The following is a 27,938-nucleotide window of genomic DNA, read 5'->3' on the forward strand; positions in this document are numbered from 1 at the left end:
TGGAGTTGTGCAGTTTTATTTGAACAAAAACCAGTGTCGATATTTTTAATAAAGTCTACATTACACTAAATGCATGTACATTTGTAAGAAGATAACCTATTTGTAAAGAATGTGCAGGATAATATGTACAATCATAGTTTAGTTTAAAAAATTCACATTTTACATAGATTTACTTGACAGTCCTACGCTTTCATGGTATATAAATGGTAACCAAAAGAGGTAACAAAAAACCCCAAACTCCAGTCACAAGGAAATTCAGCTGGAGGACTGCATAATGCACTCAATTTTTCAAACAAACTGTTTCACGGAATTCTTATTCATCCTAAATCAATTTTGGATATAATTTTTGAACTACTATAATTAACATGTTCAATGAGTATATTGATGTAAACATTTTCGTTTATATCAAAATGGCAATGGTGCCATTTTCTTCAATAAAAATATGCATTTTTTGTTGTTGTCTGGTCTTCCACTTTTACAAATTAGAATAATTACACAGGATGTTCCTCAATACATGGTAAAAATTATCAAACAGCAAGGAGGATATGTTCAAAAGACACTTTGAAGCTTTTCAGTCCACCTTCACAACACTGTAAATCTTACTTACAAACCAGAAGCAGGCAAAAAATCCAATAGTCCCTGAAACAAGAAAGTAATAATGGTTAGTTTATCTTCCAGCCTGCCCTGACAGAGAAATCTAACATGTACTTCACAGCAGGACAGAATATAACACTGTAATCCAGCTAACTACCCAGAAAGACAATACTTCTTAAATTTAACAACACACATTCATCCTCAAGCTAGGTTATTGATTTAGATCAAAGATGACTTTTTAGGGTCCAGGCTGCTTCACATACATTTAAGCCACTGATGACTGTGTTGCCACCACTATGAGCAGGGACACAAGCACCCATTCAGAAACTGACTTTTATAAACATGCCAAGCCAGCCCCTGACTGATTTTTTTAGGTCTACAATACTTCACTGTCACCTATGAATTATGACACACAACTAGGCCTTGAAAAAATTCACCTGTCCCAGTTTTATATTCATTGTGCTCTATTTATACTTGAGAATTGAAATTTCTTCTTCTGTGTATCCTGTTACTTCCTTTTGGCAAAGGAATGCTCTGAGTGCTTCAGCAGCTGGAAGTAAGCAGCAAGTGAAAGCAGCAATGACAAACCAAAACACTGAATGAGATTAGTATATAACAATTTTCTATTTATAAATTGATTAACAAATTTGTGGTTTTCACTGGCAGTCACTTTTATTGGGCAACTGCAAAGACACTGTCCATCACATTTACTTTTAAATTACTTTAAGAACTTCATATGCAAGGGGACAGAGTCCAAATTAATTCAGTCTTCAGCCTCTAAAGGAAGCAACACACTACTTGTCACACTTTTACTAGTTGTAAACTGCCACAGAGATGTTAACCCTTAACAGACAACAAAAGGAAAGATCTCAATTGCACTGAGTTCCCTCTCAAAAACACAGCTATGTGCCAGCCCTGGGACAGCCCTTCCCAGCTCCACAGCAGGCATTCACAAGATCATGCATTCAGCTCCCTCCAGTTTTATATTATCCTTTTCTGTCTGTACAGCCCATGTTTAATATCCAATCTCTTTCACTATTGTGACTGACTTAATAACTAGAAGATTCTTTATGAAGCATTCGGGTTTTTTATGAGTTACATTTCTATCTTTCAAACTATATCTTCACATTTCCCAAGCAAACAACCCATCCTGGGATGCTTATTATCTGTATGCCAATTCTTACATTCCTCATGCTACCATGTATTTTTTCAGTTAAAGGCTTTTTGACAGACTATTATTATATGCCACAGATTACCCTTTCCTTCGAAGTTTGCAGTTGTTGTTCTCTGAAACGGTAGGAGACAGCAGATTTATGGCCATTGATAGATGAGACAGCAACCACACGAAGAATGCAATTCCTTTGTAGGCTTGACATGACTAAGTCTTAGCAGTTCACGGTCATATCCCACTCCTTCCTACTGTCCCAAATATTCTAATACCAGCATTGTTACTCTAAACCTTCGTCTCACAGTTTTGTTCTAATAATGGTTCTCAGTCTCTGCTTCCTGGTTGTTTTTATAAAATAGTCCTCTCCAAGCCTTTTATGGCTTTGAAAGCAGTTTCTTCCAAATGTTTAACACATTAGATACCTTAGAAATTTATCTGCTGCTCTAGAACAAAAATGTACTATCATAACAAAAATGTACAACTATCCCAAGAATGACAGCTACTGCGGATTTCTGAGCATGCCACAACTTAATATGGGAACACACTCTAAATCCACATATTTTCCTCCAATCCTTGTTAGTCTGAATCTTTATAATACATCAGTTTTCTATAAAACATTGCCTCAGTCATAACAGAACTTGAAGACTTCACACTGTGAATAACCATTTTATCTATAAACAGATTTACACAAGTTCCAGTAACATTGATTTTCTACTCCCCCTCCTAAAAAAGTCTGTTTAGCAGATCAAAGACCAAGTACATCCTGCTCATTTTTCAAACTTTATCAAAAATTTTGCCAATGTACTGGAAGCAGAGTAAGACACTTTTTAAGTGGTAATGTTTGTCAGATATCAGATTTGAATCATAAATTCAGGAGAGAAAGGCAACACTCATCACCAAGACACAGACTTAGGTAGTCAGAACCTTCTCTGGTGAGCCAGATTCCTTCTGTCGCTACCTCTACATCAATAATTGGGGCTAACCAGCACTGTAATTTCTTCTTCCCTCCCATGAACGAATATATCCTACAAACTCCAGATGTGGATAGCTCTAAGGACCAGAAATATCAAAACCAGAACTAAAGACCCCATTATCTGTCAAAGGTACCTCTCCTAAAGAGCCACTTGATGCTTTAAGATCAGTTTAAAGGTAGTGGCACAAACTAGGTTGAAAACTGGTTATCAACTAGGTTAGAAATCCAACTGCAGATTTAGGAATGCAAATGAATCACACCAAATCAACTAGGTGGTTTTAGTGCCTTTTTTTTTTTTTTCCCTTTTTTTTAAAAATAACATGGGCCAAACAGATCAGAAGCTTCTAAAGGCTCAGGTCAGCAGAGTTGTGTTAACACTGCAACCAGTATTACTGGACAGAAAGTAATACAAGGTAAGAGAACATTACTTGTAAGGTTCTCCTGAACAGTAGCTTTACCTACATGATTGCTTATATTAGTGCAAAAAAAAAGAAGCTCAATTTTTGCCTCTATTTTTAAGAACATGAACCACAGCACAGCACCTGGTTCCACTGAAATTCAGTGTTTTCCCCTTCAGCCCTTGGGACACTTGTGATTCCATGAACACTATAAGCCCCAAAAAAGGTAAAGCAGTAAAAATGTTTCTGATTTCCTACATAGCAGTAAATATCCCATTCAAAGGGATCTGCAAATGAGTAGCAACAGGGGAAAAAATACTTCTGAACTAGTGTGGCTTGTTTGAAAATTCTAGCCAGAATGTTTTCCACATTTTCTGCATTTTAACCCATTTCACAAATTTGCCACTTGTTCCAGATTTGAGCACTTCACACTGGATCTTTAGGCTGGCGCTGACAAGTACCACAGGTTTTCAGATTCTCCTTTTAACTACTTTGTCTAAAGCCAATCTTAAAACACAGACAACTGCACATCTGTTTCCAAAATCTGTACCTCTACTCAATAGAATTGCTATTATTAGTGGCACTAGTTAAAATCCAACCTTGCTATATCACATTGCACACTTGAAATTTATTTTCTTGAAGAGCATAGGTAGCACTTCAATCTTGACCAGTTTTCTAAGCTCATCTTGCACCAAAATGAAAATCATCCCTTATTAAAATGAGCCTCTCATTAGAACAGGAGAAGTATTTAGGTAAGGATTAGATAAGACCATACCAGGATGTTGCTTTTATTTGCCTCTTTGAAAACACATTCAAACTGAAACCCAAGTTTTGAAGCACTATCAACAAGAAGCACAGCTCAGGCTTTTCTCAAGACACCAATGAACACAACATGACAGAGAACAGATACCTAAAAGCGTTTTTGGAAAAGCTGTTTAAAAAAAATTATAACACTAAGTACTTAAAAAAAAACACCAAAAAACCACAACACAAAAAAGACTCAAACAAAGCAGCAAACAAACTAAAACTACAAACAAATCAGTAAAATACCCCGCTAGCTGCAAGAGTTGAGACCATTACATTTATTTTCTGATTAGTCTGAACTCCTACACATTTTAAGATTTTTTACATCTTTCACATGCACATCTCTGTCAAATGACCCAGCACCAAGCCTAACACCAATTCCTCCAATGAGCCTTTCTAATCAGTTTATTTGGTTTAATCCAATATAACAAATTAGTTGGCTAGTCTTTACCCAATCCTAACCATTCACCAAGTTAAACTGCATGAAAAAACACCTGAATGGTCTGCATTGAAGAACTCACTGTTGTGGGATAGATCCTTATTTTTCCCCTAAGCAGATGACCTGCATATTTTAAGATTCTACCTTTTAAAATAATCCCTACTATCCTAGGAAAGTGATGCCATCCCAGTGTACAGCAGCATGTCATTTACCATTCTAGGAAGGTACAGGTAAAGGATCTTTTGCAGGAGCCGTTTAAAACTCACAAATCCAGATATGAAGATGACTCAAGACACTTCTTCAGCCAAGAAGCAAGATATGTCCAAAAATCCCTTTATATGTAGTGGGGAGACACTGACACCTTCATTGTTTTTTGATGAACTTGTCCTCTGCTTTATATTCTGTTGAATAGTCTGGTCTGTAATATATGTACTACCACTTTCTGGTACACAGAAACAAGATGCTATACACAAAGCCAGCATCTAACTGAGTAAGGGACAGTTATTAGTAAACCAGGTTAAATTCAAAATTAAAAACAAGGATTATTGCAAAGAAAAATGTCAAAATACATTAAGCAGACTCTACTCATCTCTTCTAGCTTTATTGTTTAATGAAGAAAGAAGAATTCAAAGCACGAGCAGATTGTAAGAAAGCAAATAGAAAAGCACTCTGCACTTGGCTGATACTTCTCATGTACCTTAAAAGCTCTCTGTATCATACTGGTTTCAATCACCGCACAGTGGTGGGTGCTTCAGAATCTCAGATTCTAAACACAATCTACCCAGAAGATCAAAACTCAATTTTGAAAATGGCATTAACTCACAAGTGAAAATGATGTTCAAAAATAGAGGTCACTGTAAAGAAACATGCTTTGACTATGTTCAGGATTTTTTTGCCTCCACAAAAAAAATACATGTAATAATGTAGCTACCTCCATCCAACCACACTTGGTATTTCTTCAAAGATTAGCTGCACTTTGTACATTAAAATTAAATTGTCTGGTTTAGGTGTGCACATCATCAGATTTCACTGGTCAGATTATATTACTGTCAGTCTTGGTATACAAGCATTCAGCTCCTATTTACTTATTCATTATGATCCCTTTTGAAATGCCCTGGGTAACGCAATGCGCTGCCCCTTGCATTTCTGTCAGAGTTGCTGAGACCTAGTAGGCAAGAATAGAGAAAACCAAGATACCTGGCACTAACTTAAGTGGAACAGATCAAGGTCCCATTTTTGGAAGGCTATTAATGCAAGGCATGTGTAACATTACATTAGCAAACTCCTTCACCTCCAGGAACTGTGAAAAACTGAACCCTTATTTTCTAAAGCTATGCCTGCTAAGGATTATTTTACAAAACAAAGCAAAGTTAGGTGTCTATTGTTTGTGCCGTTTGTCTAGAACAGTTTACACTTCAGGCCCAAAATCTATCACCCAACTAAATATGGAAAAGAAAGTTATCACAGCATTTTACATTAGCAAGGATTTATTACGTACTCTGCGCATCTGTTGTACTAATCAACCTTCTAGTGACTAGCTATTCTATTAAATGTAAAAAAAAAAAAAAAAGGAGGGCCATGTAGTAGCTTTCCTCATGAGCTACAAAAACAGCACAGGGAGAACCATTGTGGGGATTTTTTTCAAAAGAAAAAGACGACACTGCAAAAATAACTGCAGCACAGTTTATTATTGTACTTCAGGGGTCTCACTGGCCTTCATATCAAGAACTCCAGGATGAGCATATCTGAAGCTTTGAATACCATTTCGGCAGCTGGCATGACAACTTCAATTATCATTTTATATATGAAAGGGACATTTTTAATTCTACCAATTTGCATATTATAAGTGATATTGAAATTGGCAGGATAGCACCTAACCTATGCTAAAACTGAGACACATATTAACATATTGCTTTAGCATAAAAGTAATTAAAACATTTTAGACTATCATTTGGGGGGTTTTTAAAAGATAGATAGGTAGATAGATATTATAGAAGACATCTGGAGCTTGTCTGTTTCACTACAATTTAAGCAGAGGTTAAACTGGTAATACGCAAACTTCCAAGTTTGCTTTCTAATAATTAAAAACCAGAAAAATTAAATCCTCCTAGTTTTTTTTCCCTGCTTCTTTTTAGAACTTTTATTGTTCTTCTTAGAAGAGAGACATTTCTAAAGAACAAAAACCAGCAATAAGTGACAGCTACTGTTATTTAATATCATTTCTACAGCATAACTGCTTTTTTCAAACACATACAGGAATTTTCTTCAGGGTTTTATGAAGAGTGGGGTTTTTTGCCTTGTGCCAACCAGTACTAGGAAAATTAAATACATAAGGATGAAAGGCATCCTTCTCCTCGTTACACTGACAAACTTGAAGTATGACGTTAAGACTTACTTCATTAGCTATTTCAGCCACTCTTTTTCAACTGCAATTAACTCAAAGATGCATTTCACAAAGTGAACACAACATAATCACAGCAGCTTTCAACAAACAGGCAGAAGAAGTTAAAAAGCAACAATATAAACTACCATGCCATCTGCAGAGAAATCCTCTATTACAAATCTTTGGAGTGACTGTCATGGCTGTTTTTATCAGCAGCCCATCATATGCGAAGAAGCATTTTCTCTAGTTCTGTCACTGCAGTATTTCATGAAGCCAAGCAGTGACACCTAAAAGATCTGACTTCATGTGTTAAATCTACATCTACAACAGCAGCAGTATGATGAACACCAAGGTAAAACACTCATGGCTACTTTTCAAGGCCAGTACCCTTCAAAGAGCTTCTTATTTCACTAACACATAGTATATTTGGCACAAATTTCTCATCAAAACAGCCTCAAAATTATTGTTTCAGTCAAGTGACTATGAACATTAAAATAATCCTCTGGAAGATACTTTGTTTGCATGAGTTACATCAGAAAAGTTGGACAACTAACACTGGAGAGCCATATTTCAAATTGGTTCATCCAGTTAAGGTACATTTCCATCATTATGAAGTGATTTAACGAGCAAGTAAGACAACTCTAACAGTACTAAAACTCTATCCTGTCAACATTCACTTCTTCCCCAGCACCAGCCTCCTTCACTTGCTGATAGTGAAAACTGAAAATATCTTTTATACTCCATAGGCAGAGAGAAATTATCTTTAACTACAGAACTTCTAGAACCAATTATGAAATCCAGAATCAAGTTAATACTCGATATTGATGAAATGAACAAAATACTTGATATTACATAAAATTATAATATTTGATAAAATTAACAAAAACAGGCCTTTGAAAATATAATGGCTTGATATTCAATAGAGGAAAATTAATTATACCATAAATAAATGTAATTTCAAGTTAGGAAGAAAATGTAAAAAAAATCTTACTATGCTGTGTGGTGTCACAAATCATGTAACTAACACCACCCAAAGAGTCATAAATTGTATTTAATATTTCATGTAATCTAAGTTTCACCTAATGTTTCTCATTTCAAAACCAGAGCCCTTTATATTAATTTTAGTTTGAAAATTGTACTTACCCGTGAAAAGGAAAAAAATCAAGACCATGATCATTGTGTAACCAAAGTATAAAATGGTGCTGGCAGTTCCCGTTATCTGGAGTTTGGAGAAGAAGTAATGGACTGCATAGATAAAGAGATAAACTGCTGTAAAGCTGCTGGTCAAGAACGACCTCCACCACCAGTGATAGTCCTGAAAGAAACAATAAACCGCTTGCTGAGAATCACCATGTAGGAAATGGAGTATAGATAAGAGGGTGAAAAAGTAACATTGTCTTATGAACACATTTAATTCTGTAAAATTTAGCTCAGTAAAATTCCAACATGGCATGTAGATATTTTCTTTTTTCAAAGTCAGCCATATTGCTTCCACTACAAAGATGAAACTACTCTAAGATCAAAGCAGTTTTTTTGCTTATCTGTTGCCAGCAGATTATTTTGAAGCAGAATGCACATTCCAGAAAACTGGCTAAGACAGGCCTGCCAAGACTTACAACGCAATCAGTTCATAGTGTCCAGCATTTCACAGCGTATGTGAATACCTCACCTGTATTTCTCACATCTTCCAGTTACAAGTCATATCTACATCAGAACTGCAACTATTACCTCTGCACACAGGTGGAAGTAGCACAGCAAAACTGTAGCCTCTGAACATGTAATTAGAAGAATTATAAAAACTAGGAACAGGAATCCAAACATATAATACATCTGATGAGACCTAAAATTAAAAACAAATAAAAACATGAGTCCATTTTTGGTTGTAGTTCTGAGTTAATTCACAGTGTCACATTACCAGATTCTGAGTCAACTTTATTGAGTGAAGGTGACAATTACTGCAGTACAGAATTTGACAGAGGGAGTATTAGTTGCATATTCCCTCCATGCTTCCCTTTCATAGGATAAACAGAAGCAAAAGTCCACAATATACCTGTTTGTCAGATGATTATATTTTTCAGCACAGTTACATTACACATTTTTTGAGGACTGATATAAAAAGTTAATCTAATGTATTTGCATTTAAGAACTGGTTTAGAAAACGGTTCTGTAAGATCTCTCAACCTATACAGATGACACCATAAAAACCTGGCACCTTCAGGATAATATTTCCCATTGAAGAACAGTGTATTAGACATTTCACGTTTACATTGTGAAAGTAATGAAAGATTGCACTGGTTTAAATTTTCACGCACTGCTTGATTGGGTTTTACAAGATTCAGGAGTGGAGTGGATTGGTCATGGGGAGTGGAGTCTTTGTTTTGCAGAACGTGGAATCCCAAGATCTTGACCTGATTCTGATCTACACAGTTGAAACTGTTAGATCACATTAGTTTCATAAGTTGTAATATAGTTACACAATTGATTAGGGTCTACCTAACCACAACAGCATGCAACCACATTTGTGCTGTACAGAGCCAGATGTAAAAGATAAAACAAGGCAATAGGGCTCTCATATAAAACTTTGAAGTTCTCCTTAAGAAGAATTAGTTTTGTAAATTCTAAGCACAGAAATAAATATAAAGGCTCCAGAAATTCCATAAAATTTGCAAAACTATAAAAAACTTTCAAAATTGGTTTATTCCTTATATTATGTGCTTTGGGATGTTCAAACTCACCATGTGTATTATCAAACCTATATAAATAGAGGGAAAAAAAAAGTGATACTCACCAAATGCTATTCAGAATGAAAAAAAGTTGAATAAAAATACAGCCAAAAGGCAAGATACCACCCATAATGATACCAGGCAATGGCTTTGTGAAAAATGACTGCTCTGGGATTTGGCGAGGAATCTGGTTTGTACGCACTGGATGCTCAATAGGCTGTAGAAAAAAATAACAGAAATAAAAGATTAATTATTACATCATAAATAAGATTACTTTGCCCTAGTATTAACATATAAAGATTTATAAACATAACTATATTTTCATTCATAAGCCATCATACGTTATCAAACAACAGAACCTACAAACTCGATATCCATTACTAGGAAAAAGCACATGTGCTTTAGACATTCCAACTATGGGCCAGTAATCAAAGCAGAACACAAAATAAATCTGTTCAGTCCTTAACTAAAAACAAAATAAAATTTTAAAAAATCCAATAACATCTCTTTTTTCTTAGCTCTCTGGCATTACCTCAAACTAGTGAAGTACAAAACTGAAGCCTCTCTGAAGTACTACTTCAAAACTCAGCAATACTATTACTATTGCTGAAGCACAAATAGCAAGTAAGAGCTCCAAGACCATAATTAATACCTGATTCTAGTGAATGGACAGAAAAGACCAGTTTGGTATGACATTACAAATACACACTCTGTTTCAATATCAAGACAGTAAAATATCCTTTTACAATCATGGGATCACAGATGGTTCGATCCAACCAGATCCTGTCTAGAACTCTTGCTTCAGTGGCTCAATTATAGAGGACAGGTGTATTTCAAATTTGTATTCAAAGGACCGTACCTTCTCTTTGAAGCCAAAATAGGCACCAACAAAGGTTAGTGGGACTGAAATTCCAAACCACATAGCAAGGATAGCAACTAAAGTGCCAAAAGGGATGGCAGCTGAGGAGCCTTTCACCCACAGAATGAGATTCATAATGAAGAAATCAGCAAAGACAATCCTGAAAAATAAGATCAGAAAATATATTACAATATTTAAGAAAGAATAAATATCACTTAGTATTACAAAATGTAAATTAGTTCAAATAAATGTAGCTTCTTTCAATTTTCCAATTTCCCAACAGTCCTAATTTCTTTCGCCACTGGTGCAGGTAAAGTAAAAATGCCTCCACCACCCAATGCTTGTAATGTATGTACCTATGGTAAAGCCATTATTTAAATAAAGACTCTGTACATAACACCAAAAAATAACAGATATATGTCATTGAAAACAACTATACAAAGAATGGAAAAATACAGAATAAATGTAAAAACTCCTTATTTGGGCCTTCTTTCCTATTAAAACCATAAATATTTTTTTATTTATGTCCCTTATAAATAGTAAATTCCTTCTGAATAAATACAGTGATAGCAAAATCTCCTATTTAGGAAGCCCCATGGACTCTCCCAACAGGGACTCTAATGTGCTGCTGCAGTTTGTGTCACAAGGGGAAGGGGGGATTAAAGAGGGCTCTGCTCTACAACAGAAATATTTGTATAAGCACGGAGTTACACATACTGAGTAGCAGGTGCTTCTGGAGAATTTAAATAAAGACTGCATCAGCCATGATTTGCCTCCAGACCTGCTTTTCCCTCCCCCCTTAAACACATCTGCCTCATTTTCTAAACATCCTGGACAAAAGCTAGAAACAACTCAGAGACAAGAATCAAGGTGTTGCTGAATCAAGGTGAGATGAAGATTTCAAATATCCCATTCTGAAAACAAAGCAGAATGTTCATTCTGCAAAGGAACTCCATATAAAAAAAGCTTGTGCTAACTGTCATTATTTCTGGATTCAAATACACACCACAGAAAATTCAGCCTCAGAAAGGGTCCTGTAAAGTGCACCACTGTCTGCGTTTTGTTAAAAAAAAAGTGTTCCTGAGACAGAATTTAAGCTGCCCCAAAGTGAACATGCACCCTGTATTTAATTTAAAAAGGAAGGAGTAAGGATTAGAGCAATAGACAGGCTCCTTTTTTTCATAGGAGAGTCCTGACATTTGCCAAAACTGCTTGGGGAAACAGACTTGTTGAATAAGCACACCCAAGCGACCCCTGGTGTAAGCATCTTGTTGAACAAAAAAAGAAAATCAAATCATTTTAAAAGTCTTTCTGATCTTTATCATCTACCCAGGCTCATAACATAGACCTCACTTACCCCCTCCACAATTATTAAAAATACTGCAAATATGAACTCCCATCAGTCTACTGAGATTAAAAAGGCCTTGGGCTGTTTATGATATTATGCAAATTCACTGAACTAGCACAGTGTAACCAGGGCATCTGTTCATATTCTGTCAGCCTCTGTCATTTTACTTCCTCTGTGAAACATAATTTATTTGGGAGTTTAACTGACTAGCACAGTATTCTTTCCATTGATATATATTTTCTTCTTTCTCCTGATAACACCTAAATGAGAGCAGGGAGACTGAAGCACATTCTGTTAAGAAGTAAGATTTGTCACAGAAATACTAGACTTGATTGTTAACTTGTTTAATTTGATGAAATTCTGCTTTACTTGAAGCCAAGTCATGTTTTATTCATTCTGAGGCTTTGGGGGAAAGAAATACCCCAAGAAACTTATAATCTTTTCTTCCACTTTTGCCAAAAATACTTGCCAAGGGACGACTTCATGTACTCAAAGGTGCAACCAAGAAACATGGAAGACTTGCAGAAGAAATGAATTTCTGCTCCCTCTCCCCACTAATTCTCAAAAAAGATCATTAAGAGCTATGAGAAAACAAAAGGTTGAAGTGCTATTGCTCTTCCCAAGCAGGACAGTGTTGCCCACATTATACAGTATGATACACACTACAGCCACATCCCAAACTGGACACCACCTACATTCATGCAACGTAATATATACATATTATAATATTAGCTTTCTACAAATATTAAAATGGATCCTATATGTGTGGTGCTAAAGTAACTTTGCTATAAAGATATAGTTTTTATTTCTGTTGTTAATTAAGCTTAGACACAGTAGTGAAATAGCTGATATAAGTATGCTTGTGTTAAAATGCCTGCTTGGATGGGATAACATCCAATGAACACAGGATGAGGACACCTACTACAGATATGCCAACTATCAGCACTCATAGTCTGAAGAAAGCACAGACCAAGGCCCAAGCTGGAAGTGATAAAGAGAAGGAGCCAAAACCAGAGCCTAGAAATACACATGCTCTAAAAAGGTGGAGGGGCCATGTAAAATAGTTCCTGGAATATGTAAACTAGTTTGAGGAAAAATTTACTATGCATAATTGTTTATGAATATGTAACAAGCTGATGCAGTAGAAACGATACATAAAGGGTGTTTTCGAAAATAGCAGGTGTGCCAAGACACATCTAGCCATAACATCTTTGCTTTATTGTCTTTGTCTCCTATTGTCATCTATTAAACCCTAAATTTTTACAGGAGAGTGAACCATGTTCTTCACATGTAAGAAGACTATAACCAGAACCACCCAGTATTGCAGTACCAAACTGGAATTACCCCAGCACTGTGCCCAGTGTTCTGGTGCAGTGATTCCCAAAGGCTGTGACACAACCTTGCAAGAGAGTTGCCCCACTCCTCCTACCCCCACACCTGACAACAAAACAAGAAGCCAAGAAGCTGTGTTCCAGCTGTACCAGGCTCCAGCTCCCCAGAATCCCCTTTTCTTTATAGTCACGGATAGGCAATGCACAAAAGGAACAGCTTGGGAGTACCATACACAAAGTCACACAGACAAGCATCATAACAATTGGCTTTTCCCCAATTCCTTCCTACTTCTGATTTGTTTATAGTTAAGAATAAAAGAAAGAATGAGGGGAAAGAATACTAACCCAGGGCACAGCAGAGCTGTAAGCAAGACATTGGTCTTCCACTTCTCACCTCTGAATGCTGAAGAGAAAAAGTAAAAACAATTTCAATGTCAAGACTTTTTCCAACTGTTTGGCAGAATGGCAGCACAAAGCAGATACACTGTCTGAGACACCAGCTCCAATTGGAGGTATATACTCATTCCAGCAATTCTGAATTTAACACTTTGTGTCACATTAAATAAACGCATGTACTTACTCTTGTACATTCTAGCAGACACATAACCAGCTGGAGTTCCAAGTAAGACCCACAATACAACTGCACAGGTCATCAGAGCACCACGGTTGGCAGGAGAAAGGAAACCAAGGCAAGCTAGGACTAAAGAAACAAAAAAATTTAGTTATTTGTGGACACATGTCAAAACATCCCTGTAACACAGATCACTGTGAAGGTTTATCCCTTTCACTACCACATATTTAAATGAAGGCTGAGTGTCTAAGCTCTTGTACAACCTCATCACATAAACATACCCCTAATGGTACTGTTTTGTTCAAAAGCATTATTTTCACCTCCTCTCTTAAGTAGAAAACTTCCCATAGCCAAAACGCTGAAAAATAAAATGCCACCATCCATCAAAAGCATTTTCTCTTGCCACTAATTTCTTTCTATATTACTAAACTGATTGTGCAGGAAACTATCATTGCTAAGCAGGACACAGAGTTGTGATCAACAATGACAGACAAGCCTATCAAGAAAATTCTAGTAATCTTGCAGTATCATGCAATAAATCGAAAAAAGCAGCTCCCCTATGAAAGACCAAAATCTGAGTTAAACCTGGAGAACAAAATTTGAAAGATTCTTCTTCTGTACTAAGTATCAGTGTACTTTCCAATTCTACTGTACAGTAAAAAAAGGAATGCTCATAAATTTTACAGATAACGAATAATAAAATAGCACCTTGTAACAGGTTACAAAATCCCATGCATATACAGCTATTTATGGTAGGCTATCATTATCTCAACATTGTGTCAGTACTATTTCACTGGCATGCACTCTTGCTCATATTTCTGTATGGCTGCAGCCTCATGTCAAATATATTAGACAGAAAGGGTTCCCGGAACAAAGAAACTTGTAAGAAGGAAGTTTGATTTCTGAATTCATGAAGAATCAGCATTAGCCCAGATATCACAAAGTTTTAAACGCTTACAACAGCCTCACTAAAGCTATCTAATTGCTGTTATGAAATTGCCTTAATATTTTATGTTACTAAAGGAAGAACTCTATTTCCAAAAGAAGGCTTCTATATAATAATATTGCATATTTCTTACTACTATTACACTACATACACATCACCTTAATGAAGTTACTTACATAAAGTAATAAATGTCATAATGAAAATTTGGGTTCCTTGGCCCAAAAAGACAGACAGTAACATTCCCTTCCTTGGAGGTCTAAACACATCTCCATGAACCAGCTTCCAGCCAAATTCCTCTTGGGCATCTTCCTGTATAAAATCAACAATGTCTTTAGCAGCAATACATAATGCAGTAGTGAATTAACACAAACAAGATGCAAAATACGTATTTAAATTTTGATTAGCTTCCAGTTAAGATCCAAAGGCAGACTAATTGCATCTGATTCATCACTCATTGATTTTATAACCCCCTAATGGTTCAGTGAAAAAGGCAAGATTTACGAAGAATATTCTCATCTCCTAAAGCAAGAAAAAGCAAACGTAATTAGTCAAACCAGAGAAAATCATTCTAGATTCAAACTAAAACAAAGCATTTAGTTTAGTTTTAACTTCAATCTAGTTCATGTATTTATTTTTTTCTCTTTTGATTTCAAAGTCTATTGGTCTCAATGACAATACTGAAAAAGAATGAAACTGTCTCTGTAGCCCAGAAGGAAGTTTGCACCCTGGAATCATGAGGGACAAGTACAAACATTCTGGCCCACTGCCAGATGTGAATGGATGAAAGGACGGAATCGGTAGGGGGAAGCCTCAGTCCAGTGGCTCTAAGGAACCACTGCTGAAGAACAAAACTTGTCAATAAAGTCACTCAAAACAGACACCTCCCCTCACAAAAAACAACCAAACAACAAAACTAACGCACACAACCACAGATAATCAACCCCACAAGAAGACCCTCTACCCCTCTACCCCTCATAAGGTACCTGTACCTGTGACTAAAAGCTACAGGTTCCATTCAATGTAATACTGAGTTCAGTTCAAAGGTCTGCTTATCACTAGAGTTAAAGCTTGCCAAAAACAGGGGAAGAAAGAAAGCAGATCACACTAGTGAATGACATACAGATGATGTAACTTTTCTTTTTCTGGAAGACTGTCTTTGCTTTCCCCACACTGATACCTCTGCTTGCTAGAAATTACTCTCAGAAGGTTGATATATGAATACAAAAATTGAAAACTATTAAACACAAGATAACACTGATTAAAATACAAAACCACAGCCTATACCTGATAGAAAATTATACCAGATATCCAGGTATAATTCCACACATCAGTGTTCTTTCAGCAAAGAAAGATTCATTTGGTCAAAGAAGCATAAATACAAAACTGAAGTCTGAACTCAAACTAATTGTGATAATAACAAGAAAATTGTTGAGGTAAGGCAAAATAAAGGCGTTTCCCAGGTAGTTGTATGCAAGGAATGGAAGACTTGCAAAGGTTACCACCTGAAGCAAATCTCTGTTTCCAAAATGGTAAACACTAAGCAGGAATAAACGCTTAGTACTTCACTTCCTGATAGAACACAGAATATGTTTACAGATTTGAAATGACTCATACAGAATCCTTGTCAACAACTCATCTGGGAAATGCACTCAAAATATACCTTCTGGTTCTAATGTGAACTTTAAAACAAATAGCTACATGGTAATTATCTTCATTTAAGAAATAAAGGGAAACAAACTATGGCAGATTGAGACTCTTGATTTATCCTATATAAGCCTATGCGCCACAGTTTGTCTCAAAGCTTTGTTTTTTAATTAAGTTATTTTATTACTGGCTAATTAGCTAAGAGTCAGAGTATTTTTCAGACTTCTATTCAAAAAATTCAGCAGCATTTCATACTGCTAACCTTTACAACATAATGATAAGAACTATACAGCCAAACCAAGTAGTAAGCTGTATTTTAGGGTTTCAAACAATATTAGAGCAAAATTACTCTAAACTTTTCAAAGGTGCTGTAATCCTCATCTTACCCATTAATTTAGCTTAGTGTTCAAAACATTCTAACGAAGATTCAAGTCCTCTACATTCAAGCAGTCATTACAAAGATTTTAGGAAAAAAAAAAAACAAAAAACCAAACAAACAGAAAAACCACTTTACCTCTCACTGGTGAAAACATACTGACATGAGTTCTCTTCAGTTCAGGAATCCTCTCTTAGTCATAAGACCATAAAAGTAATCTAATGATTTCTGAACACTTCATTAATTAATGTCTCACTAAATCCACATCACACTAAAATCCAGCTGGCATCAGCTGAAACATTAAATGCACATTCTAAGACCACAGTCACTGGCTGGTGCATCAATCTCTTCTGAAGTACAATCACCAGCATCCCCTAAATGTGAGATACTACTTTGCTTCTCTGCATCTTCTTCAGCCAACGTCCTCTTTTGCACAATTATTTCACACCTTTTTAAATAAGCTCCTTGAGCTGCAACACATTTTTAAGTCTCTCACACCTGGCAAGAAAATAAAAACTGTGGCTTTCTGAAAGTCGCACCTATCCCTGATGTTACTTATAAAAACTAATCAAGTTTCTGCAAGTCTTGCTCTTTATCACATTAAGAACGATCAACTAATAAAGACAACACAGTATAAAATATTGAACACAATTTAATTGAGAGATCAAATAGAAGCCTCACAAAAACTATCAGTTAAAGGATGTGAGAAAAATCATCATACTTTAAATCACTGTCTAGATTTACATCAACAAAAGATATTCAATATTAAAACCACAAAGAAGAACAGAAGTATCAGTACACAGAATTCACAGTCAATATGAAACATTTTTGTGCATTTTGAAGTATTTCTTTAACCAGATGGAGAGCAACAAAAGTGAAAATTCAAACCTTTGTTGCATCTGACATTACTCCTCATCTTTGAGTTGCAGATACCACTTTTACCAATGAGAAAAATGCTGAGTAAAAATTACTCTCAGTCTACCGGTCAAGTCTTTCCAACTCTTTCCAAGTTATATTCACTTCCACTATGAAAACCTGCAGCTTTCCCATTTTAAGGAGTACATATCTCAAAAAAACTCACAACAGGTTCAGTCGGATAGCAATTTAAACAAACTAGACTCAGTTTAAAACAGTGATTACCATGAGAATTGTATTCACAAATAAAATTAAGTATCATTTATGCACATACCAAGTAGCTCTAACACAGCCACAGGTCAGAAGTTGTGTTGCCCATGAACTGCAATATTATGATCTCCTAACTAAACAAAGTAATTCCACCACAGTTTCCAGCCACAGGTAACATCAATTTGTATCAGCCTATGTTAATCAGAGTATCTCCAATAATTTTTAATCCCCAGAGATATTAACATGTATCAAACTCATCATAATGATACATCTCTCTAGACTGTACTCAAAACTAAGAGACAGACATCACTATGGACAGAAAAATGTGCTCATGTAAAAGCTGTAAATTTTACTCACAGAAGAGTCGATCTGGTTGTATCTTGCAATATCTTTATGAAGAGTCCTCAGAATGATCATAGCCACCATGCCAGATAAGAACAGAACAATTACGAGGGAATTCATTATACTGCAGATAAAGAAAATGTCAAACTTTGAATCCAGTTATTCACGTTTCAGGAGACGTATCAGTTCATACTACATGTACAGCTCAGATCTGAGGAAAAGCCTTAGACATTCAGACTTTTCAGTATTTTCCCATTCAGAGAAGGGGAAAATAAAGGTACATTACTTAAAAGTCTCTGACTTCTTAGGAGACAGAAATGAGTAAAACAGTATTTCATGATACCTTGCTAATTCTGAACACATTTACATATTGTTTTTCTTTATTTTCTTCCTTATATAGCTAAGAAGTAATTTCCCTGATGAAACAACTACAGTTCTTAATGCTGACTGTCAAATAGGTTTTGTATCTATTAACCAATGAAACTGATTTTGTGCCATTTAATATTTTGTAGAGAACAATTTATTTGGATTAGCCTTTTCAAGATTTACATTGCAAAACAATAACACTTCAACACAAATTATATACTTACTTAGTATAATTCCCATGCTATGGAGGGAAATAAAATAAGCAAGAGCTTTTCACATACATCTTTTACCCATAAAAAAAGACGTTTTCACTGTAAGCAGCTGCTGAGTACAAAACATGCAGTATATATATGTACCTCTCATTTGGCAGTCAAAGCCAGACAGTAACAGAAAGAACACTGCAGAGCTGCGACGACTCAAAACTTCTCCAGAACGGAGATGATAAAGTAAAAAAATGTAAGCTGTTTTCCTTTTGGATACTGTTGAGGCATTCCTTTCACAAAATGCAGTAATACAATTGCTCCCAAGAGATGAAAGCTTAATTCACATATGAAAGCAAAAACTTTTCTTGACTGAAAACCTACAGACATTGCTCTATCTCCCTAGAAGTACAACTAAGAAATCTTTGTGCTCCCCTGCAAGGTTACTCACTGAATAAATGCAAATCTTACCTAAACCACTGGATGTTTGTATGTGGCATGGACTCCAAAATGTAGTCCCACCTGGAAGCCCACTTAATATTATTCTTTTCCTATAAGGAAGTGAAACAGTAATTAATAGAAGCAAGTACAAGTTTGTTGAAATCTCAAGAGGAAATAAGCATACCACATCTCTTCCCAAACCTTCCAGTCAGCATTCATTTCTAAGTTTGGTATCAACGCTGGATGTAATTCATCTCTAGAGACTCTAAAAGAGTGAATTTTCATTGAAATCTCCTATCATCATCTTCTACCTTTAAATTAGGCTTCACTAAGCCTGATCTTTCCATGATTTGGGATGTAGCTGCCTGCAGATCCCAACAGCTGAAAAACCATTATGACATCACTACAAGATTTTCCCAGCATAGCACAATGATCTTGAAATTTCAACTTTGTCAAACGTACTCCAGAGAAAAATTCCAAGGGAAGCTAGAAATATGTTCTTCTAATCACTTTTAATGGATTTAGCACAGGCTTCTTCACTCTCTGCCATAGTGTTGGCTGATACAGACTATTTTCCAGTCTGATTCCTGGCACACAACTTTCATTTCCAGATATTCCTTTGATGGCCTCCATGTCTACAACTGAGGACTCTGACTCACAAGCCTTGTTGTCCCCATTTATTTATTTTTATTTGCTCTCTTTGGATGAACACATATGTTGTCCCGCTACCAAATTCTATCTCCTGACTGGCACGAAGTTCTGCTGAATTTCTTCATTTACGCACAAGGTGCTAAGTTTGCACAGCTAAGTACCAAACCGCTCTCATACTTTTATTTTTGTACACTTGTGTACTAAACATTAGAGCCATGATGATGCATACTTTTCACACAGTGCTAAATACCTTGTCCATGTCAATTAATTAAAGCAGACCCCATAACTTTTTCATCAGAAGTACATTAAAAAGGACCACAAAACAGTTATATATTTATGCTTTATGTAGTCAGGCTTACTTAAACGGATGCTTTCCTATTTAAAATGCTTCTCACTGATAAAGACTCCACTTTCAAGTTATTTTTTAACTACTAATAAAAAGTAAAACACAGAAGGTATTATTTCAAACCAAGGCTTATGGATGACAGAGACAATAAGCAGTTTGGAAGTGCCACCTGCTGGAAGTATCCAAACCCACTGGATGTGAGCCTTACCTGCTGCATGTCAGGGAGAAAGAGTGTGGGTACCCAAACAACTCACCCATTGTGTAACCAAAGCTCATACTGAAGTTCTGAATCACAATTTACCTCAAGATTTAAACACAAATGTTAATGAAAGAAGGCTCATTCATGCAGGAAAATCAGAGTTGAAAGAGGATTGGGCATCTCAAGGGAAAAGTAACAGGCTACCGAGCCTTGCACCTCAAGGTCACTGGTTCAAATCAAATTCAGTTTGGCAGGATGAAAGCTGTTGCCATATCACAGCTGCTTCATTGTCTGTACAAAACAAGCTTGTGGTCTCAAGCCAAACCCTCTAAGACTGGTGTGTTACATCAGAAAAACAACCACGCTTTCAGGACTGAAACACAGGTACCAAGATTTGAAGTACCTTGAATCAAATTATAGTCACACCTACAGGAGGCTCACTTCCATGCTGGGATAAAGACCCGTTTGCCAGAAAGAAACTTCCTTCTAACTCATTACAGGCTGAATAAAGCATTAGTGTATTAGTAAACATTAGAGTATTAATTGTAAAAAATAAATTATCACCTACTCAAGAAAAAGCCAGTGAAAAAAATAAACACCACACAAAATGAGACAAACCCTGCAACTTCATGAGATAAAACTTTACAATCAACATTTAACAAACAAAATGTCCCCAAATATAAACTGTTCTTTAACATAAGACTCTCAGCAGCCTGACTGAAATCTGAAAGCAGCATTTACCTCAAGGAAGACAACACTTCCAGTTATACAATCTGCTAATTTTCTATTAGAAATAAAACACAGGGGGAAAAAAAACCTTCATTTATATTTTCATAGTGTCACTTAAGTTACAAGAACAAAAAACCTGTTAAGATTTTCAGAAAAATACTTCACAAGACCATCCTTACAGAATTTACACTGCTGTAATCCACTTACAGCTATTAGAAAGTTATCCAATTGCTCTGATTTCATTCTTTTGTGGAATCACACATTCATGTAACACATTTAATACTTACTTCAAATGTCACAGAGTAGGTGTAAACCAAATTCAGTTTATTGGTGAATTCTCCAGGAATCTCCATAGGTGGGCCTTCACAGCTTAAGTTGTTCTCATCTGTATGCTTGTAGCTAACAGGGAAAAGAAGTTAAATAAAATTTTTAAAAACTTCAATTTTCTTTAAAAAAAATAAAGCATTGTGCTCCAACTACAAATATTCCCCATAAGGAGAGCTTCAAGGTTGAAGCAAAGCACCTGGTCGGAGAATGACAAAATTAAGGTTATGTGCAACCTAACTGCCCCCTCGTGGTCTGCACTGCCAGGGAAAAGGGAAATTCTCATTTTTCAGCCATTCAGGATGCTACTGATAAAGCACTTATGAAAAAATGAGTAAGACTGGTAGAATCTTCCTGGCACTCATGGAAGGAATAAATATAAAATACTTGTATAACAAGTATAATTCACTAAAACAACACTGTACGTTCGCAAGAGAAAAACCAAGTACAATCAAGTCATGTTGTACCAAGCATGTCTGTATGACTTCAGAAACTGTGGCAGTGTAATTTATTAACTTACTTAACCTCTACAGAAAAGAGAGAAACGTTTAGCTATAAAAAAACTATCTAGTTTGAAATTTTATAACTGGGCTGCAATTTTCAAATACAGATAAATATGAACTGTGTATGAACAGATTGACCAGAGGCCAAAGTAGTTGCTCCAGCGTTCTTCTGACCTCTGAGTTGCTGCACCTCCACTCTGGACAACACAAAAACTAAGCAGCTACTGTTTGAGAAAATCAGTTAGTCTTCTTAGGAAATTAGTTGTTGTCATTCAGTTCTGAATCGCAGTGTTAACATGGTATTTCAACTATGCCTCTGTAACAAATTTACACAGGAAAAAGTACACCTGTATGTTCATCCAAAGTACATTTAGGAGACAGGTAACAGATCTGGCATGGGAAACTCACTCAGTGAAAGGGTGTTTCTCAGTGTATCTGAAAACATACACACCCAGATACAAGTCAACCACAACACAAAAAAGGCTCTGTTGTTTGGGTCAGGTTCTAAAAGTCTGCATAAGTAGCTTTTCCATCACAAGGGACTTCGGGAAACACTTCAAAACAAAGTTAAATGACATTTACAGTTGTGGAATTGTCCTTGTAAACAGCTCCAGACATAAACCAGCACACCGAAAGCTTTACCAGAAGTCAGAATAACAAGTTACTCAGAATTTCTTAACTCCAATAACATCTCCAAGGAACTGTTCTCTCTGGAACTGCTGTTAGGACTCCAGAGTACCAGAACCTGATGCTTTAATGCACAATTACCTTTGTGGTCTCAGTCTTGCCATCACCAGTCTTGCACCAGGCCAGTTTTCATCCTTCCCGCTGTGGTACATGATTGTTATGTCAACGTGGTTGAAGAGGTAGAAAGTGTTCTTCTTGTTAAACTCTGACTACAAAACATGATCAGGAGACTGAGCAACTTCTCCAACAGGAGAGGGCACAAGAAGTCAAGAACTTTATCATGAGACTGGTGTTGCATGAAGGAGTTACAAAGGCAAACACTTCAACATTAATATACCTGTATAAAAGATCACTTTCAACTGTCTGGGGAGCCTGAGGAGTAACTGAGTTGGAAGGTCACTGTAGACAGAGTAAACTGAACGTGCATGATAAATGCAACACTTCAAAGAAGCATCAGACCTGCTGCATACAAATTAACTGACTGCAGTGCACAAAAGCAGCAGGTCAAGTGGTAGAGCAGAGTCATGGGAAGCTCTCTCCTCACCAAGAGGAGTGCTGTCCCTCATCCAGGAGGGATAAAATTATCACTACTATCTGTAATTGTACTAGTTCACAATGGATCTCCCAGGATGACTGACACATTTCCAGCTGTCAACATAATTTTCTCTGTCACAGCTGTGTTTATAAACCTTCAGCGACCTGGGAAAACCCTGACACATTTAACTTGTAAACTGTGCTAGACATGATTTTTGCAACTTTTACACAGAGCTCATTTCTAGGACTTCACTAGAAAGCCTCTATCTGATACTGATAAAAGAACATCTTGCATGTGAACATGACAGACAAAAAGTAAATAGGTACTAGGATGGATACACATTAAATTTCAGAATAAAATCTCAAATTTTTTAAGGCTTTTAAACACTGACACCATTCTTTTATAGCTTTATTAAACATATATTGGTCAAAGATCTCTAAGAACATTTTATTTGGAAAACTGTATCAGTGAGTCACTGCACACACAAGCAGCACTCAGCTCTGTCAGTGCCCACAGTCTGAACATTAAGCATGTTTACAAACACATCTGTTCTTTCTCAGGAAAACAAAGCTTGAAAGTAAAACCACAAATGAAACCACCCTATACTAACAAAGAAAGTTCCACCACTTACATTTATAACACAAGCATCTTTAACTCTACCATCTGGAGTAACAAAACATCCTATTGGAAATCCTGGATTACAGTATTTTTGTCCATCTTCCACATCATAACACCACGTTACAGGCATGTTATCGATAATCCTAGACAGAAATCATCAAAGAACACGTCCTCAGAAAGGGGTGCACCTCACTTCACAGTGACATTTCACATTCATGTAATGCACACACTTTTCAGTAACGCCTACAAGACGCACATTAGAGACAATTATCACACAGACAATTATCACACAGAAGGAAGAAAGCAACAACTTAAAACATAGGTAACAAATGTCCAAAACCAGAAAATAAACCATATGTCTTGGCTTACCAGTGATGCTGATAATTCAATTGCATTCCTTTCTTCAAAAAAGCCAGTTTGCTTTTATCAGCAGTGTTTCCTGGGTCATATGATCTTGTACAAACCTTCTTGCAAGTTTCTTGCTTTTTAAAAGTGAACTGTTAAAAAAAGCACACACAAAAAAGTCACTTCAATTTTCCTTGAAAGATCTTTTAGCATTCTGGGTTTTTTTCAGATAAGTTAGGGAAGTGTTTTCTTAAATTACTTTAGCTCCTTACTGTAAGTTTCTGAAGGATAAACCCTGAGGACTGAAAATTGAAAATTAGTAGAAAAGGTATTGCTTTTTCTTTTACCAGTTTATTTTGATAATTTCATCGTGGGCTAAAACAGACTTTCACTACACCATTCTTGAACGTTTCATGTTAACTTTAGCTGGCTTTCTCCATGACAACCAAGTTAGATAAGGCTGCCAAAAACATAAGTTGCACAATATCCAAGCTTCAAGCATAGACATCACCTAACACAAACACACTCAAATTTGCATCTCCAACTTCTAACCCGGTTAGTATTTATCTGTTAGTGAGCTTAAAGCATGACTGAAAATTTTAACATTATTAAGGCCCAAATGCTAACCAGGAACAGCACTTCTTAATTACTGCTGTGTACAGCCATTTCAAACAGCTGTTATAACACCTAATCTATTCACTATATATCCAGTCCAAATGACCCATCATGCTACATATTTAAAAGCTTCTTGTTACCACCAGTCATAAGACTTAAAATTACATTAGCTCAGACAATCAAGGAGATTTCTAAAAGCAGTTCATGTAAGGGAGAGGGCATCACGTACTTAACAGACTAATGAAAAGATGTGACCAGGTCCCTTAAGACTGTGTGGCAGCAGACTCGGAAACTGCTGCCTCTTTTTCTCACAGGGATTTGGATTATCTAGCAATCGTCACACACACACACATAGCACAGTCTTCAGCTTCACTGGCAAATCCAAGTCTGGAAACTGCATTTGAAACCATACAGCTCTCAAACACCAAGAGCCACTGTTTGACCACAGCTCCGCCGCTGCTAATAACTGTCCCAAGTTGACGGCACAGCTTTTTAGATATGCTACATTTGATCATTGCTAATGCAGGGCATGATACAGAAAAATACCACATACCCAACCCACAAAATATTTCCATACATTTATTTTACAGAAGGTTCCAAGTGATATGCATCAACACTGAAAAATCTGGTATCTGACAGCAGATGATAAGTATATACAAGCAGAGAAAAGCCCCAAGAGAGCCATAACCTAATTTCCCCTTCCTACTCTGGAAGTTGCCCAATACTACAACCAAGTATACAAAAAAGTTTCTGAACTACCACTTTATAGTCTCCAATGTTACATTTAATAAATCAATTATTTCACATCATCTAGCACATCTTACATCCAGCTATTAAATAACTACCTAAGATATAGTTTCTGGACTTCTCTACCACAGAGCAACAGGCAAGAAGGGTGATCACTAGCTCAGTTTCCTAACTGTAATTAACCAACTTAAGATGCCTTTGGGTTGGGAGGAGTTTTATTGGGTTTTATTACACAAACACCATAGTGTTATATTTGTTATATTAAAATATATAAACAAAAATAGTCACCCAGTCATCAAATCTTCAGCTATATCTATGGATTACAGCCATCAGAACAACGGCTATCAAATTTAAACAGGATCAACTTCAAGGCATAAAATAACCTTATATGGAGACGATGCTATTCTCTCCCCAAACAGTACTTGTCCAAGATTTTCTGATGGTCTTTTCTCTTCCTTATCTTGACAGAAGTCAAAACTGGAAAAAAGTAGCAAAGGTTCCCTTTTACTTTGAATTGACATATAAATGTAAATACCAGCCTAAAACAAATTCTTAAATTACATCCTTAGTAGTTTTCATGATTTTTAACAGTTTAGCCACTGGTAGTTAAAAATCTGAGAGCCTTTGCAAAGAAAGGTAAAATCTATTTTAATATCAATTTCAACCTATACATATTCCAGCACATCTTTAACAAAATGCACAATGGTTAATTCACCCACCCTTTTCAAATGGCAATTTAAAGAAACAATAGAATGTTTCATTTTGGGGGAAAAAAAGGCACTGTACTACAGATTTTTCTCATGCAGAAAGTTTCTGAAAAACTACACTCCTTTCTTAAAGGAATATTTACAAATAGCATTTAACACAAAACGCATTTCAAAGAAGGAAAGTGTTTTCAGTCTTACAGTGCCACACCGCCAAACAGCATTCACCAATTCTTTTCAGCTATATACAGCTTGAAACTGCTGAATATGGGAGAATGTAACCCTTCTGGCTTTGCATTAAAAAACCCCAACATAACAACAAACAAACCCATCTTTGGAACATAAGTACTTTTCCTCAATCAATGGTCCTAATTCACTGGCTTCCATAAAGTTTAAAGGAAATAGAGATGGGGGATTTCTTAGCTAGTCTTTCATCTCACTTCTACTGCTGCACTGCCCAGGGAAAGAACTAAAATACCTGCAAGTTTTCTTTTCTGTGCCCAGCAGCAAGACTGCAAATCATATTGTTTATCATCGCTTTGTAGGCCTATAAATATCTGCAAAAGCAGGTAGAAGTTTTCATATAAAAGAATCAAAATTAAAAAAAACCAAAACCAGCAAACCAAGAATTAGCTACAGAGTTTTGGCAAAAAAAAGAGGAAAGTTAACAGTGACTGGTCTCTGAGTTTCTTTCAATTATCAGGGGGAAAAAAGGAACTCAAAGCACCTTATGTCATAGATTTGCCTAGCAGAAAGAACTTTCAAATATGTCAAACAGCGAACACTAAATCTTGTACTCAGCTCAAAAAATGCACCCATAAGAAACTCTGCAGCCTTTTTTTAAACAATAACTTCAGACAGTCAGGTGGCACAGGTGTGGCCTTCATCCTTCCCACCCTCTTGTACTTAATTCCTGCCACTGAGCACCGGATTCACTCTTCCATCCCTACAGCCACAATACTGACACCCTTACAGTAACAGAAAATCGTCTTTCCAAACACTTCTGGAAAAGTATTGGGATGTACTTACGCATCATATTCGTATGGCAGAACTGATTCAACAGAGTCCAGCCGGTTCACGAAGAGCTCAATGAGTGACTGAAACAGGAAAGGAGAAAAAGCATGAAAATACGGACTTTCAGAAACAAACGTGTGGCCGGTATGAAACGCGAGGCTAACCAGCAAATGCTGCTACCCCATGACGGAGTTACCCTTGGCTGCTGACAGGCCCCGGCCACGCCAGGAAGAAGGAGCTAAGGGTCCTCGCAGCGCTGGGCTGTAAACTTCAGAGGGAAAAGGGAATGCCTGTCTTCCCGGTGCAGAGGCTGCCGCCCGCGGGACCACACCTATGAGCAGCGGGATTGGGAATACCCCGCGGAGTCCCCTCGCCGTGGGAGCCCCGCGTGGGGCACAGCGAGGGGATGGCCCACGTCGGGCCCTCCCGTGCGGGCTCTCACCTTACAGCTCTCGGTCTGCTCGCTCTCCTCACAGAAGCTGACAGGCGCCAAGCCAGGCAGGTAGAAGGCGGCGCCGAGAGGCGCCACCAGCAAGAGTGCGGCAACCAGCAGCCTCATCTTGCAGCCTGGATGGGCAAAGGCACCATGAGGCGCAGCTGCAGCCCCGACCGCCCCGGGCAGCGCCTTGCGAAGGCAGCCCCAGCGCAGTCGGAGGCGGTGGCAGCCGCGTCACGGCCGGGTCGGGGCCACAGCGGCTGCGCGGTGAAGAGGGAAGCGCCGGGCGCCATCTTGGGGGAGGGCACTCTGAAGAAGCGGAGGCGCCAGGCCAAGGGGGAGCGGCTGCCCGCTACCAGAGGGCGGGGTTAGACGTGATAGCGGGGGGAAATGTCTCCCTGTGGGGTGCGTGCGGGGCCTGGTGCCCCGGCGCAGGTTGCCGAGAGAAGCTGTG

At 37.1% G+C, this 27,938-nt stretch overlaps 1 protein-coding gene across 1 annotated transcript; it reads right to left on the bottom strand.

Moving 5' to 3' along the window:
• On the bottom strand, nt 1-27,700 carry LOC134425858 (transmembrane 9 superfamily member 2-like). The gene is made up of 17 exons (XM_063170874.1): nt 27,491-27,700; nt 27,064-27,131; nt 25,714-25,807; nt 23,993-24,120; nt 23,637-23,766; nt 22,552-22,679; nt 21,244-21,355; nt 19,062-19,141; nt 18,040-18,148; nt 14,714-14,846; nt 13,601-13,720; nt 13,366-13,423; nt 10,342-10,501; nt 9,548-9,699; nt 8,488-8,599; nt 7,903-8,074; nt 1-639 (listed from the first exon to the last, which is right to left on the bottom strand). The coding sequence occupies exons 1-17, from the start codon at nt 27,605-27,607 to the stop codon at nt 572-574; spliced, it is 1,941 nt and encodes a 646-aa protein (XP_063026944.1). The 5' UTR covers nt 27,608-27,700; the 3' UTR covers nt 1-571.
• Between the last annotated feature and the right edge of the window lie 238 nt (nt 27,701-27,938).

The sequence above is a fragment of the Melospiza melodia genome, chromosome 16 (genome assembly GCF_035770615.1).
Source record: "Melospiza melodia melodia isolate bMelMel2 chromosome 16, bMelMel2.pri, whole genome shotgun sequence".
Lineage (NCBI taxonomy): Eukaryota > Metazoa > Chordata > Aves > Passeriformes > Passerellidae > Melospiza > Melospiza melodia.